This window comes from Stegodyphus dumicola, chromosome 10 (assembly GCF_044657685.1).
Source record: "Stegodyphus dumicola isolate Sdum_Otavi_A_Nest chromosome 10, ASM4465768v1".
Taxonomy (NCBI): Eukaryota; Metazoa; Arthropoda; class Arachnida; order Araneae; family Eresidae; genus Stegodyphus; species Stegodyphus dumicola.
Window position 1 is genome coordinate 119,245,062 of NC_140777.1, and position 17,371 is coordinate 119,262,432.

The 17,371-nt window shown below is 35.3% G+C and overlaps 1 protein-coding gene across 1 annotated transcript in view; it reads left to right on the forward strand.

Annotated features, from left to right (window-relative positions):
- The window catches only part of LOC118197570 (uncharacterized), an 87,180-nt gene that overhangs the window by 58,329 nt on the left and 11,480 nt on the right, over nt 1-17,371 (forward strand). The window contains exons 4-7 of the mRNA XM_085825449.1: nt 551-867; nt 5,490-5,676; nt 5,761-6,090; nt 6,407-14,850. Coding sequence (XP_085681575.1) covers nt 551-867; nt 5,490-5,676; nt 5,761-6,090; nt 6,407-7,974 — 2,402 coding nt within the window. The 3' untranslated portion in view covers nt 7,975-14,850. The remainder of the gene's footprint in view (nt 1-550; nt 868-5,489; nt 5,677-5,760; nt 6,091-6,406; nt 14,851-17,371) is intronic.

A 17,371-nucleotide genomic window follows, 5' to 3' on the forward strand; every position in this document is an offset into this window, starting at 1 on the left:
TTTAAAAAATTATTCCATTCTTTTCAATTCTAAATTACTTTCTCTGTTTAATCAAAAACTAGTTCCTTATTAAGCCATAATTTAATAATTACTTTAAATTGTGGTTAGAGTCTGTGCATAAAATAAATAATTTATTAAGTTAAAACATGCGTATAATACATACGTTCAGAAATTCCAGCATCAAAGGAATAGTCACCAATGTATAGCTGAATGAGAGAGTGTTGAGTGTTCCACCTAAACACTGACTTTTACCTGTAAGGTAGTAAATCCTGTAAAAATCTTGATTTAACCTGGTAGATCATTTGCTGTTGCTTTCAAATAAAAGGATCTTCTACACATCACTTGAACTGATTATTTCCGTCATTATTATTTTACTGGAATGGTAATATCAGGTGGATTTGCATATTGTAAGCAGTGAGGGTCAATCAATGTGAATAGATTTTACAAAATTCCCCACGATACTACATTTATTGAACACCGTGCAAATACAGCAATTAATATTTCTGAAAATATTTGCTTAATATCTACATTTTACATATTTTTCCTACAGTTTCGGAAGACTCCACTGGATCTGGCAGGCCAATCTTCTTTGCAAGCTCTCGACGTGGTTCCAAAGGATCCAACCAAGATTCGAAAAGCGAAACTTCTTGCTATTCCCAGCAGCAACGGCATTCTATAAACGTTATTGAAACACACTCTACAAATCGAGATGAATTTTCCAGAAAGAGCTCTTTGACACACTCCGAGGAAAGCGGCTTTTTCAGGAGGGATTCTAAATCTGGAGGTTCTAGCAGTTGGAGGACAGACCAGGAATCAAGTTCGGCAACAACTAGCAGAGGAGAGAAGTCATCCGCTTCAATGGAAGAGGTAAGATTTTGAATTGTCCTCTTCATTGATGCATTACCAAATGCGAAGAGATGTTTGACTGTTCCCAGGGCCCCAAATGCGAAGAAATGTTTCACTGTTCCCAGGGCCGGCACTACATTTTTTGCCGCTCCGTGCAAACGCCGCGAATACAAAATTCTGTCGCCGGTGCGGCCGCACCGATTGCATATGCTCTGACGCCGCCCTGACTGTTCCTCATGCATGAGGATAGCACTGTTACAACTACATAAATATTTTGAAAGTTATAAAAAAAAACATTACCGAAATTTCTTTTTAAGTGTAAATGTTCACTTAGATTTCTGAACTATCATAATAAAACTGATGCAATGATACGACTTGACTTTTGTAAAACATTTTAACAACAGTTTTTGCTTACAAAACTTAATAATCTTCTGTTGGCCATTTAATCAGCAGCATAGGTATACATTATAGCAGTAAAAATGAGTGCAGATTTGTCCAAGAAAACATTCTAATCTTAACATATAGAAATTTTTGACAATTTAAGTATTGACAATTTTGATCTATTTTCATAGCGAAATAGCTACTGAAAATATAGCAGCATTTAATGAAATACTATAAGGCAGTAGTCTCAAACTGGCGATTCTCGAAGCCGTTTTGGCGCACTAATAATTTTGAATTATGTATTTATTGCAAATATAGTCTTAGATTTCAAGGTTTTAGTTATTTGATTTCCGAGTTTATGTATTTTTATTGCCACTCACTTTAAAAACGGACATGAATGACGCACTGGAAAATATCTGAATGGAGCTACTTAATTTACGTGTGATATAAATCTTATTCAAAGATTTGAAGATAAAGATATTAACTTTTATTCGTACTTGTCAATAAATAAATCAGTTACGAATTTTTACTCTAAGAATAATAGCTTTGTTTGGCAATAATACGTAGACACCTTTTTTTTTTTTTTTTTTTTTTTTCTTCAAAGAAATAATTTTTGATAATAGAAGAGCCCGTTTGACCGATGAGCATTTAAAAGCAGTGATAAACATACTTTCTAATAATATCTTTCCTAAGAGTACGAACTGTATCAAAATCGAAGCGATAGCAAGTGTTTAAAGTATAAAAAGAAGTATAGAAGTTTAATTACTTTCATACCAACATGTCTATTTTTATTTATGCATTAAAGAAAAATTTAGCATATAAGAGAAAGAGATTAGGCTATTACTATTTATTCTCGAGTTCATCCTACTTCGTAAGTTTTCTCTGAAAATTTTTTTTATAATTTTTTTATTTTTATTTTAAATTAACGCAAGTAATTTAAGGATTAATTAAACACGTTTGAATTATTTCGAAGAAATGTTAGGAACCAAACATTTAACATTTGAATCATAAAGTGTAACCAACAAAAGTGCCTTATAAAAGCCAAATTTAGATTTCACATAAAAATAAGTATAAATTTGATTTTTTTTCTCCTTTGAGATATTATTAACATTGTTTATGTGTGTTTTGAAAAAATATTAAATAAGCTAAATTTAAAACTTTTTTAAAAATATTTTTAAATTTGTTTATAAAATTTATCACTTCGTTAGAAAAATTATGATCCATCAGGTACAGGTAGAAGTGAGTAGGGCACCAGAATTTCATCATTGATAGTACAGGCATAGTGCCACCATATTAACTCTGCAGATCTGCCCCATTTTTTGAGGTAAAACTACTCAAGGAGTGGTCCGAAGGTCTCTCACCTCTCTTTCCCTGTAAGGTATATTTTAATTTTATAAAAGTTATTTTAATTTCACTTTCCTAGCAATTTTTATTTGCGGGTGTTTACCTTCAGGCTAAGTCTGTCTTGAAGCTGTTACGCTCGGCCGTATATTACGTGCAGTTTGATATTCGCCGGCTAGTTTAAATTAAGGGCCAATTAAGTTAGATACCTGTGTTTAGCTTCGGCTAAGCCTTTTTTAGTTTAGTTTCTTATTTCTTATTCTGAGTTAAAGCCCGAGTGGAGGCTTTGTTGTAAGCCCGAGAAAGGGGCCGACTGTTATTCTTATTTGAATGAAATAAAGGGTAGTTTAACCCTTCTTGAATTTACATCTTTAGTTATTTGAACTCAGCGATAAGTCGCTATACTGTTCACTAGTTTCCTCAACATTTATCTTAGGCAAAAGGAGTGAGGAGCTCTACACTCCTACCACCAACCTCTGGAGAGGACTTCCGGCTCAGTGTGTATTTTGAGTGCCCCCTTACCGCACAGACGCTATGCGCTTAAAACATTCATGCCTTCTCCAAGATTGGAACCTTTCGATACAGTATCGCGTTGCTAATTTTAGCCGGTCAGCTGTTTTCAGATCGGGCATTCGGTCCGCATGTAGTTTGAGTTTGAGACCACTGTTATAAGGCATCTCAGAGGTAGTTTGAATGGCGTATCAATATCGTAAATGCAAAGACATCCTTGAACTTAGACATCCTTGACAGAATAATACTTCTAGGTGATTTTCGCAGATTCTAATATCAGATGCAGAAAGAGCACGAAAAAATGAGTGCTTTTTTTCATTCAGTCAAACTGTTGTAATGAATTAACAAAATAATTAAACTTTATTCTTGGTAATTTTTAGTGAATAAATTTAAAGACTTAGATGTTTGTGTATACAAAGTAGTGTACAGGGTTATCCAAATTAAACTTCCCCAACTCAGAGGCCTGTGCAGAGTGTTGTATGGGTCATAATGTGATGAAATTTTAGAAACAGACACTTCAGATCATGCGCTCGAGATTTATTAAACAAAAAAAACAAAAAAAAAAATTAGTACAAGAAGTTGCCGATAGGTAGCGCTGCAGATCAACAAGACATTCTACACATGTTCTATATGTGTGCTGTGGTTCTCCACAATTCTTGTTCCACAGCGGAACGAAAGTCCACATTAATTCCACGAACATGTCGAATAATTGCGTCTTTCAGCTGTGCCAAGGTTGCTGGGTGTTCTCGGTAAACCCGATCCTTTAAAAATCCCCATAACCAAAAGTCGCATGGTGTGAGATCAGGCGAGCGGGGAGGCCAAGCTGTAGGGAAACAGCGGCTTATCACACGTGCATCGGTAAAAGTTGCCCGTAACACCTGTTGAACGCCACGAAGAATATGGGGAGGTGCACCATCCTGCATAAATATCGTGTCCTGAAGGTGGCCACGTTGTTGCAGTTCAGGGATCACAAACGTCGTCAACATGTCCTGATACCGTTTTCCTGTGACAGAGCAGGTCTTGAACCCTATTGGAGTCACCTCTTCAAAAAAGTAAGGCCCAATGACGAATGTTGCAGTGAAACCGCACCATAGAGTAACCTTTGGAGGGTTCAAGAGCACTTGATGGATTGCGCGCGGGTTTTCACTTGCCCAAATTCGGCAGTTGTGCGTATTCACTTGACCATTCGGGTGAAAATGGGCCTCATCCGTCCAAAGGATGTTCCACGGCCAAGCAGCATCGACTTCCATTCTGGCAAGGAACTGCAACGCAAATGTTTCCCGAACTATAGGATCCCCGTCGGACAGCTGATGACGACTATGGATTTTGTAGGGAAAATAACCGAGGATTCGACGCATCACACGCCAGACGGTCGTTTGGGGCATATCAACAGCACGAGAAACAGTTGGCACACTGACAACACCATGTGGCGATTGGCTAGTGGGGGTCCACGAGCGCCAAAGCAACGTCCTCTACACGTGCAGATTCCACAACCTGTCGTCCTCTACCTGGTAAAATTACCAGCTGTCCCGTTCTTTCGAACTTCTTAATCATGTCTCGTAGAGCGCGTGGTGTCATAGGTCCTCGGCGTAAGATCTTCAGCCGACGGAATGCTCTTATCGCACAGGAGTTCTCGTCATTCTGGTAGAAAAGTTTCACTAACACTCTGCACAGGCCTCTGAGTTGGGGAAGTTTAATTTGGATAACCCTGTATTTGTAATGTATAATAGACGCAGTGAAGGAATATTCAGTAAAGTAATAGTAAAATAGGACAGAACAGCCAATTAGGGCATGCGATGTCGATTTACTGCACCATGATTTGTAACTACATTCGGTGGAAAGTAATGCGGAAGGAGTTATTGTTCAGAGCCCTGTCTTAGTTTTACTCTGTTCGCAAAATCTGGAAAGTAGAAGAATATGTCTACGACAACGGTTGGGAAAATAAATGCCGGTTAAAGACTTTTGTGGACACAGTGTGTACAAATTTTGGGTAAAAAATGACATTAGCTTTATACATTTCGGACAATAAAGTATTTTCGTGAGTGCCATTCGTTATTTGAATTTGAGCTTACACTTTGATATATACGGTTCTTTATTTAAAATGTCTATCGTATATCTTTTTACTGTATTTACTTTTCACACACTATTGAGGCCTCTTTTTTCCCATCCTTTCTCCAGCCTACCGAGAAACGTGTAGGGAACAAGATATGACCATATCTCTTTAATGGCTAATCGATTTATTTCGTGAAGAATTTTTTGTACTTGAATTAAATTCATGTCTATATGATTGAATGATTAATTGATTTAACTTTGCAACTAAATTTCCTTTTCATTTTCTGTATAAAATGCTTTCTTTGCTCTTTTCTTTTACGTTAAAAACGTATTATATAACTATGGATTATTTTTAATAGGTGTTGGAATCCCTTCTTGCCATACCCCCTTCGAGTTCCCGATCATCAAGCCCTACCTCTCCCCGTAGATCACGTGGCCCAGGAATGCATATGCCTCATCGTCAGTCATATCCAGGAATGCGAACGTTCCCAACGAGCACTTCAACTCAGGACGAATCTCGCTTTAAAGAGAGCGAGGAAAATAATCGTTAGTTATGTTTCTCGCTTCTTAGTGACAAAGGCATTTTAATTTATAAAGAATTAAACAACAGTATTTTCCTTAACATTCCAGAAACTGTCAGCACTAGCAGACCCGCTAGACCAAAATCTGCTCAATGCGCAAGCGATGATCAACGAGGTAAAGAAGATGTCAGCCAGTCAGGAAACGATCAGGGTAAGACCTTCGATGACCGCCTTAAATTCCCATCATTTCCCAGTAGAAGTACTTCTACCACCGCTACTCAGAAACCTTCCCTTTCTTCTCCTTTGGAAGAGGTGAACCTTGGTTCCTTCTGTCGCAGCAGCTCCACCTCTCCTCTGGAAGATGACATCCAGTCTCCGACAAGTATGGAAGTTCTAGTCCCGGAAGGTGAAGAGCAAGAACTGTCTTCCATCATAGAAGGTAAACTCAAGTTTCTACATTTTAGATTAGGATAATTTTGCATGAAGGAACCCCTTTTTACGATACGTCCCTATCGCATGGCTACTTTAGTCTAGCATGAAGCATACATAGGATAGCAAAATGCAAAGATTTGCATGATTGGTGGAATGAAATTGCATTTGCTCTTAGAGTTGCAGAATAGAAAATTTGAAGATTAATTTCGGCAAGTTTAGGTTATGTTCCTGTACTGTGTGTGCTACCACGTCACCTGCACGTCCTCTAAATTAGCACTCTCTTCCCTTTTCCCTTTCCTTTTCTTCTTCTTTATCTAACATAGATGATGCAAAAATAACAGAAGATTTCGAGAAACAGGATCGTCATCAGTACCATTCCGACCAGCATGTGCAGCTGCATCAACCGTCGCGCGGCCATCATCACCCACTGATGGAACAACCTCAACGTCCTCCTCTGCAGCGGCAGTCTACTCTGCCGTCGTGCTGCAGCAGTGACCCTTTGTCTCAGCAACCGCAGGAAGATGTATGCGCGAATCTTTTCGCCGGTTTACAACCAGGTTCCTATAGTCGCGGAATAGCAGAGGGCACGCTACGGCGACCACAGTCTCTCTGCCTTGTTCTTCTTCACTTGCCCTGCATGTTTTGTGCACGTGCCCTTGCACCACCCCCAACTGATAATTCCTTTAGTAATGGCCCCACCCGTATGACCTGTGTCTCTGAACCCAGCACACCGGTCAGGGAGTTGGTCTGTTCTTCATACGAACCAGGTTCTTGTTGTGGTGAACCCGTGAATCGTGTAATCAGTGAACCCACTCGCAACTTTTACTTGACTAATCTTGGTTCCAATCCAGGACGCGGACCATCTGTGAATACCACTACGACAGAGGATAAAGGAACAACCCAGGAGGCAAGTGGCACCACCCCGAGCAGGAAAAAGAAATCTGCCGCTGGAGGAGCAGGAAATGTGACCACAAATGAGGGACACCTCAAGTGCCACCGACCAAAGTGTACCAAGAGCTTGCCAGTGGAAGAGGCTCGGGCCAAGTTCCGCACATGTCCAAATTGCTACACTTACTACTGTAGTCGACAGTGCCGGAAACTCCATCTAGCCCGTCATAAGGATCATTGTCCTCAGACGCGAATCAGCAATCTATGTAAGCAAGTCCTCATGAAGGCCAGAGACGATCCAGTCTCCAGAAGACATTTGTCACTGTGTGCAAAGAGAGGACTTCTTTCTAGAGGAAGAGGAGCAGTTAAATTACTCTTTCTTAATCCAGAAGACGCTCTAGATTATTTAGTTCATGGCTGGGAAAGTGCTAAAGGTCAGACTTTATATGTGTCAAGATCCGATCTCTTGCCTCAAGAGATGGGTTCTGACGTTTTCAGTCAGGTGAGAAATTTTTGTGACAAATATAATCCTGAACGCAAATTTATTCTTCTGGCAGCCATTACCGTCACAAATGAAATCGCAGCCGCTCTTGAGAGAGAAGTTGTAGTTCGAGGAGCAAAGATGCACCTCTCCCCGTCCTTACCGGAGGACGATGTCCAAACTCTTATCCTTACCATCACTAAGACCGATCCTCAGACAGGAGATCCGGCTCAGACTACCATAGAAGACAGAAGAAAAGGTCTCAGCATCGTCATAGAGCAGCTTTCTACCAGGGGAGTTGATTTGGAGAAACTATATCCCCACACTTATCGCAAGATTTTGAGGTATGTTGAAGAAAATGAACCATTCTCACCTATTAGCATCTTCCCGACGGACCAGAGGAATGGACGAGTGTTCATGTGCATCATTTTGCCTTGGGCTGACGCAGATATTATCGTCAATATTTCTTCAAAAGGGGGCGCAAGCACAGCTAAATCCTCTAAGAAAAAATGGATTCTCTAACACTCAAAATATTACATACCAAAATGAAAAACATTTGCAGAATATGAAAAGAAAAACTTTGTTCTTCTTTCTTCGTTCGTTTTTCAAACTCCTTTCTCTGTCGTCCATATCTTCACGTTATGAACTGAGGTTCCGTAAAGTTCTTACGATAGCTATTTAGTTGTTCCATTTGGAAATTGATCCAAGCTCTCGAAAATGCTAATAAATGCGGCAGCGTAACGAGTCATGTTTTGAGACTATTTTATATTTGAAGTAATTACTCGGAATTTTTAAATATATTATTACTTTCCATTCTACATGTTTGAAACAGGTATAGTGTACTCTCGATTATCCGGGCTAATGCCGAGAAAGCAAGTCAAGGATGACTGAAAAACACGGATATCCAAACTATCAGTTTTTATGCATGTTGTACGTGTTTATGTCTTTAAAAAAATCAGTAATTTGTTTTTGACAACGTTAAAATACTTGTTGAATTTCACTGCGTATTTTTCAAAGAAGAATTTCGACCCGTTTAGTCGACGAAGTACTACAGAGTATAGAGTTTGACTTGCTGTGGAAATGTAAACTAGTTTCAAACACCTAAAAGACGTGAAGCGAATTATCTCTGGGTCTGAAACAGCTACAGAAACTCGAAAAGATTTTTGAACAACCTTTTTATTCAACAGAACTTAGAACATAAATGCACTTCTTGTGCTCATAGAAATCAGTTACCACTTGTGGCAATGCAACTAAAATAACAGTCAAATTCAAATTAGAATGTAGGCTAATAGTCAAAGACAAGTAAGTTTAAACTGAAATTGACTCAAAACTCTAACCAGCATAACAATTTAAATGTCGGCAACAAATAATGCAAACCCGAATAATTACAAACTTATCAAAGATTGCAGAAATTTGGGTTCAAGAGGCAGAAACATTCTCTGTCTTATGTTTCAAAAATCACAGCTTAAATACTGTCTAACTCATTTACGTTTCTGGTGAAGAAATGGAAAGGAGAGGCTATAGTAAAGGTTGAAATTATAAATAAGTGGTTAATGCAAAATAATAGTAACCTTATAAGAGTTGCAACTGAAGTCTTTGCTGTCTGAGAACTAATGCAATTGTCAGTATCTTCTTCGCTTGCATTTTTAGTATCTCTCTCTGCTTATTCTGTTCTTTTGACATTTGAAACGATATCTGCAATCACTTAAGCATTGAAAGCCCGGTTTAGTCGAATCGCCATCGAACCATTCCTCGATATTTTCTCTGTCGACATTTGGTTTGGTTTTCTTTGTTTGATTATGGCAAAACACACAAGGGATGTCTGCCTAAGGGAAGGGATGCTTTCGGAGAGGACTTTCTAATGGAATTAACTTACATACACATTACACATAGGGAAAATCACGAAAACGCCCATTCAGCCGGAATTCGAATCGCGGACTGAACTATCAGTATTCAGCGACTTTACTACTCTGTCGCTGGACATTTTCGAAGAACTCTTAATTTTTAATTATTGGCATACAACTTTAATTACTGCCTTGATTTCTCTACAATTAGATTAATCTTTGATTTCTGTATTAGAAAAAATCTTTCTCCGCGATCGAACGATTTTCAAAGGCTTTACTTTGAGCTACTCTTTATATGGAATCCAATACCGGTTACTTTTGCTAGAATTTAATTAAATTCTTTATTTTATCTGGAACTGTACAAAGTAATCTTTGAAATTAAACCTAAAGTTGCAGTTCAGGGAATTTTAGAACAGGATCGGAATTGGGAGTTTGTTTTAGTTACTCTAGCGCATAGCGATGAGTATGCGTTCGCATCACGCATTGATAATCCGCACCTGGATGATCGAGAGTACAAATTATAGCTTGGACTGCCGAGTACTTAAAGAAATGAAATAAATTTAGTGTAAAATCCTATAATATTTCGCATGTGAAATATTTTTTAAATATTGTAGAACAATTAACTAATGAAAACACATAAAATATTATTTAGAAATCTGACCAATTTCAAAGCTCCTTGCGTTAACCGCAATTAAAATAATATTAAAAATAGAAAATTATAAATCTTATTTCAATTTTCTTACTTCTAGAAAACTCGATTTCTGCCGAATGCACGCTTGTGTATTACAGCGTTTTTATGAGCGATTTTATTGCGAGGAGCTTAAACTAACAAACGTATTTTAGTCTTCATTCTGATTTTAGTTGCCTTGAATAGGATATAAGAAAGCAAACTGTAGAAAAAAGATATACCGAAAAAATTCTTTAAATGAATCTTAGGATTTGCAGATATAGATGTGGTGTCGTTACGACTGCTACATTTTAAAAGTTCTATTCTAATGCTGGTGCTTTGTTGCAAGACCGATGAATTGAATTGCATTTAATTGAATTAACTTGTTATGTTAATTATTATTACAAAATGATGTATTTGGTAAAACGAAGATGTAAATATTTAACATTAGTTTTGTTGTGACTTGATAATTTTTTAAGTAATATGCTGGATTATCGGGATAAGTGTTATTAAAAACTCGACATATCAGTTGGTATGTGATAAATTAGAAACACATATAAATTTTGTTTCTTCTATGCAAAAGTTGATTTTTGTGTTGATTAGTAGTATTAGCAATAATATAACCTTCTTGCTCCTATACCAGCTAAGCATTTTAAATATTCTTGTTTACGAGCTGTGCATTTTGCTCTTGAATCCAAGAACTTTGAAATAAGTTCTTTTAAAATCAACATCTTTTCGTCATTAAGCGCGAGCTGGATAAAGTAGTTTATATACTCAGCACAGATTTTCCTTCTTCGTTAGGATTTTAAAAAATCATTGCTAGAAATCTTAAATGTAACTTTTTAAACGGAATTTTCAGTATCGAAAGAAATTATCAGATATTCTCCGTAACAGTAATCAATTATAGCGATTTGAAACAAGCTTCATATCATCCATATGTAAGTCACAATTTAAGCATTTAACGTAGCAAATTCGTTATTTTTATTATGGTCTTTACGTGTGGCAAAGATGTACTGAATTTTCTAGCGTATTACCCCTGTTGTTTTCACTAAATTTATCGTCCAAAAATCGAGAGGAGAAAATTATGCTTAATTTAAAGTCCCAAATACCGGTTACAGTAAGAACATAACAAATGAAAAGTAAATAACAAATGAAAGAGATAAACTTCTGGTAACTATTTCAATATTATCTTTTTAAATGAAACCTACATTCCAATAAAATTACATAGTAATATTAATATTACAATACCTAATAAAACATCTTCATTTCTGCTCCCCTATAACCTGAATCTCGCGCGTTCTTATTGTTGTCTTTGCTACTCATTAGGCTTCAAATCATCCATAAATAATTAGAGAAAGTGAATGTGCAGTCGACTCGGAGAAACTCTCAATTGTTGTACCCTGAATATCTGTTCGTGTTTCCTTCACTGCGATGTGTTGGTTCTTGCATTAGGCTGGCATAAAGTCCAACAGTTAGAAGGAAAAGGTTCAGCGGGACCATTGCAGGTAGTTTCCGAAGGTTTGTCTTAGTTAGTTAAAAGAAAAGTATCACTACATAGACGAATTCATTTTAAAATTTAGGGTAGCTCTTTCTCGTTGCATTTAGAGAGGGTTAATGCATTTAGAACTCATTGAGAAAGGGTTAATTTACGCGAATATTTTTTTAATTTTCAAGAACTTAGGGCTGAAAGAACAGGAGGAAAAATACGCGAAAATGTACGGTATACATTTGCTGCTTGTGGTTTTAGAGACATAAAGATATGGACTGAGCTTATGTTCTACTGGTATTTAAGGAAAAAACACAGAATGGTTGGGGCTTTCTAAATGTATGCCTGTACGCCAGGCCCCCCATGACTAAGGTGAGATGGGAGAATTTCTCACATTGGTACAGTCAGGAAATTTAGTTTGCCAGCCGACAATTGGTGGAGTTTCTGTATTCTGAAAGTTCGTGTTAAGGTTAAAAGTAAGTTATTTAATGGCTAATTCAACATGTTGGAATTACTTAAAATAAATATAGATCTAAAATTTAATATTTAGCTGTCAATATATTTGAATTAAAGCACAACCGGTAGAAACTACTTGCAAGTTCCAACCTTTGAACTTCACTCAGAAAATAAATATAAATTTGAATTTTTTCTTTTGGGTCATTATGACTATTGTTTCTCTATGTTTTGATAAATGTTCCGAAAGTGAAGTAGAAAATTTAGTTAACTCTTTTGTTTTGTTAAAAACGTTTTTAAATTTAAAAAAAAAATATTCTGACGTTCAGATCCTGCATTTTGTTGGCATGCAACTTGTAGTGTGAGGCCACTGGATTAAATGATGTGTGATATAAATCAAGCAAGTTAAATGAGTATTAAAATAAATCGATGAATTTGTGTTGAAACTTCTGTTGTAACTAAATATTAGAAATTGAATAAAATTTGAATATATCTTCTAAAAATTTTGACTCAAAAAATATTAAGACAGTTTCTGCTGAAAGTACTACTTTTGTGAGCTTTATTGAAATTATAGGAAATATTAAAAGCACATAACATATTTGTACGAGTGAATGAAGGCGAAGCACAGGATAATGTAGTATTTAAATCCTTCCCATAAAAGTCTGTTGGATATTTGCATTAATTTTAAAGGCTATTGTGTGTAAAACTATCACAAAATAATATAATCAACCTTTTAGGCATATTTTATGTGAAAAAAAAATTAATTTTTTTCCATGTTTTCTATTAACTTCAAGCACAATTACTAGTGAGAAATTCATAACAATGAGTGGTAAAGGATTAAGCAAGTATCTAAAATGTCATGCCATCGAAAGGATTAAATTTCATTTTTTTCGCAAGAAACTTACAGTATTAAATCGAAATGTCAACTTAGTTTCATTTTCTTACCTACATATGCACGTTTTTAAAAAATAATCTTTTTCCCCCGCTTAATTTTTCGTAGCTTGTAATTTCAACTGGTGTCAAGTTATTATCATTTTTATTAGCGCAGAACGGCACCCTCCCCCAAAAAAATGAACCAAAAACTTAAATTTAAATTTATTATTGAAATTTTTTATGTTTTTGTTAAATAAGAGAAGTACACAATTATTATTTTTTGAAAATCCGCCAGCTACAGCCACAAATATTTTGAATATGAAATAAAACCATGATCTCAACTGTTGTCGAGGTTACTATCATTTTAGTAATTCAGAATGGCAACAATAAAATAATCAGATGAACCAAAAAATTTAATTAAAATATATAATTAATGTTTTTTAATTAAAAAAGTACTTAAGTTTTTTTTCCACCAGCGGCAGCCACAAATGTTTTGAATATGAAATAAACCGTGAAATTTTAAATATATACAGAATAGTGTTGAAATAGTTTGTCACAAATATATTATACTTAACATTTTACTCAAATAAATTTTTGTGTAGTCTTCTTAAGGCTATTTGTCCGTAAGGAATAATCTAAATTGATCACAAAAATCTATTAGTATGTGTTTACAATAAATCATTCACGAGTCTTCTGTTTCATGCATTACTGTAGGTTCAGCGCATCATGGGCAGGAATCGGTAGCAGCAAGAAGGTTAATGCTGTTATGTACTTTATATTTGCATTATAAAGTTAAGGTTTCGACGTAAGTTACTGCAAAATTACTCTGCTGTATATAATGTAGAAAAATACCTTCCTGCAAATGGAACAACTCAAGGGTTGTATATAAGCGTGTGTATATAGACAAGATATTTCCTTACCCATCGTAACTTTTGTTAATCGATGTTATGCTATTCTTTAATCCTTTGATCTTGTCTTATTATGGCTGTTTCACGATGGAGACTATTTAATTTATTACTGTTTGATGTTGATTTGAAACTGTTTGTTGCATTTCTATATTACGTGTTAACAATTTTATTTGTTCTATCTGACATTTTATACAAGCTGAATCCCACTGAAAATGACTTGTCTTTGCTAGAAATTTTGTTTATTAATCGCAAAAAGGCAGAAAAATCTAAACATTTATAAGAATTTGTAAGAACAAATTTTATAAGTTTTAAAAATTGTCGTATTTTGTGCGACATTAGAGTTCTCCCCCTCAAAAAAGAAACTATGTCAATTATATTATTTATTTAAAATACATTTTAAAAATGCATAAAAAAGAATAACACATATAGGGGTACTCCAGCTGGAATATAAATATCGATAATTGGCAAAGTTCTGTTTTTGGCGATAATAACAATTAAACTGCTCGGGGTATGTTCCAATATACAGGCAAACAGTCATTCTTTTTTTATGAACAAATTCTGCAATTATGAACTTAACGCTTTTCTGTTCACGTCTTAAAGATTCCGATATTTTGTAACACCAAATGTGGGTTCTAAATAATTTAGCTATATCAGTGCAGTATCAGTAAGTTGTTACATAAGTTCTGTGAGGTCAATTATCATCACAGAATATCTAACCATCAAAGATACATAAGTATAATTAAAACGCTTTAAATTTATTGTACCTCACCAGTTGTGAGTGTTTAAGTTAAAATATACAAACACAAATTTACCAGCCAACCTGGACCTAGTTTAAAACTTAAAACTTTCGCAAAGGATATTCATCCAACAAATTAAGTCTAATTTGACTAGAGACTACAAGACTGCTTTACACGGCGAGAAAATTCCAGACACACACTTACGAAAACAGGATCTAACTTCAATGTAAGGAGTAGGCGCTCAATCCCGGAACGAATTCTATTGTTTGCTGGAAGAGTCCAAGATTTATAGGTATGGTACGTGAAAGTAGGGATGAGCTAAGAGGAGAAAGGAAAAGGGATTTTGAGTATAGAGAATTTGAGTCGTTCCGGGATTGAGCGCCTACTATGAACGGGCTCCTGCTTTGTGAGGGTAGCTAGCGTTTCGTTAGTAAGTGTATTATTTATTATTCTTATTGATTGTCCGCCCTTTTTTTTAAAAAAATTACAATTTTCTACAATACCTTAAGTAAATACAAACTTTACAGTTACGTATTGTAACTTCATGTAATACTCTGTTACTTTACCGTAATAACAGTTCTAATAAATATTAAATTTCGTTGGAATAAACAAAATTATGTAATTTCGTCAAAACGTTATGCTTTTAAGCAAATTTTAAATAAGCGTACAATTTTACATTGCAAACACGTATTTATCTACGAAATATTGTTTTTGTTTCATAAATTGATAAAAATTAATCTGTCCTTAAACAAAATGTTCAATAAAACATGGAGCATAAAAATAAGCAGTGAAATTCCTTCCACGGTTCGGGAATAAGTCAGCGAGCATATCCCTTTTTTCCCTATTACCCACTGAAAGCCGTTCCGCGATCTAATTATTTCCGTTGGTAACTATTCCGGAACCTTTCCTTTCTATTCCTCTCACCTGCGTATATTGAACTCGCCCAGCTAACAATAGAAGGCGTTCCGAGATTGACGGTCTAGTCAATGTAAGGTCGGGGCCCAAGAGCGATGCGCAGTGCAGGGAGAAAGTTATGCCACATACGCATGACGTCATGTGGGTGACAGCGTTAGTTCTTGGCGTTTGTTTACTTTCGTTGCATCAACAGTTTGATTTGATTTGTGTTGTTAATTTGCTATTATACCTAGGCGGAAGTGTCAAATTGTGCTATAGCGTTGTGTCAGAATTATACACGTTAATACGTTTCTTGGCGGAAAACACTCTTTACAACCAGATAAAATAACTATTTTTTTAATGAATTTATGTAGTTTTCATGCATAACTGTGATGTAATTTTACATTTATTTTTCATTTTACTGCTATTTTACCTTTAAATTGAAAAATTTCTCATTTTAAATAATTTTTTATCATAATCTTCATTTTGTGTATGAGACATCGTAGTGAGATATTTAAACTCAGTGTCATGTTTACCAATACTGAGTACCTGAATGATTAGTTAATAAATTCGAGTATCCAACTTCATTCACATGTTTTGGTTACTTTCTTTACATCCCAAACGTAATTCTATGTATTGAAGCAGCGTCTGGGTTAAGCTTTGCGAACTAAGTAAACTGATACATGCCTCACCGTGAGGAAAGAACAATTTCTCGACCACACTATGATGCAAACATCGAATGAGTGAGTGACATATTTCCTTCAGTGTTATTTAACTGATGCATACAGGTATGTGTGATGTAATTTAATTGATATAACTTACACATGCTTGAATCTGAAGGAAAACAAATCTGTGTATAATGCTAGCGAAAAAATAGCGAAAGTGTAAGTAAGATATTCTGTTCAGTGTTATTTAACTGCTGCATATGTTTTAATTTTGATTTCATATAACTTGTTTTTAATTATAAGAGAAAGAAAAATAATTCAATATTGAACACATACTTCGAGTATAACAAAAGTATTTTAAGAAACAACCTGATAAAAATACATTAGTAATTAAAAATATTTAATTTGTGTACAGGCTGAATTGAAATTAAGATGTGGTGGTGTATTTAATTATGGCAAAGCACACTAGGGCTATCTGCGCAATAGGTGTGATGCCTTCGTGGAGGACTTTCTCAGGGAAACTGGCTCGTATACACGTTACACATGAGGAAAACCACGAAAACGCCCATGCAGCCAGTCCGTTCGCGGGATTCGAACCGAACTACCAGTGTTCAGCGACTTTACCGCTCAGCCGCTGGTGGGCCGAAACTAAGATGTAGGGCAAGTTTATTATTATTATTATTGTGCGTATATGTGTAAGAAAATGTATTTTAATTGTTCCATTTTTAATGTATGGAAGGAAGAATAGGATGCCAATATCGAAGATTATTTACTATAGCAAATAATCACGTCAGGATAAATGTTATATAGAAATCTTGGGAGTGTAAGGGATTATAAGAGTACTTTTAGATTATACTGAAAATATATGCACTTCTGCTAAAATCTGAAGTGAATCAGTATGAAGTGACTTTTCGCTTTAAAAAGAATGTGATAAGTATACTATTTAAAAGTATAATGACGGATATTAAGAAATTTGTAGAATTTTATGGTATTTAAATATGAATTTGTTAAGTCAAATCTTTTTATATATATTTTTGCTTTAGATATGTAAACTTAAAATCACGATCATATATTTCTCATGGAATGTCAAAGTTCATTTGTGTTAAAAAAAGTGCATGAGCAATGAAAATAAATAGAATAATACTTTCTGATTATGTTTTTACCATGGTCTTAGCAGTTATGCCATCATGTGTTCTGTTCAACAAGATTTATTTAGTGCAAACAATACTACGAAAAAATATTGAAAAATACCTTGTTTTACAATATTTATTTCCCTTAATTAACTTAAATATCGTTTTTCATTTTCTAATGCTTTCCTTTACGAAAAGAATTTAATGTTTACAATTATTTTCAGCATTCGTACGAATTCTGTGCATAAAATAAACATTTTCT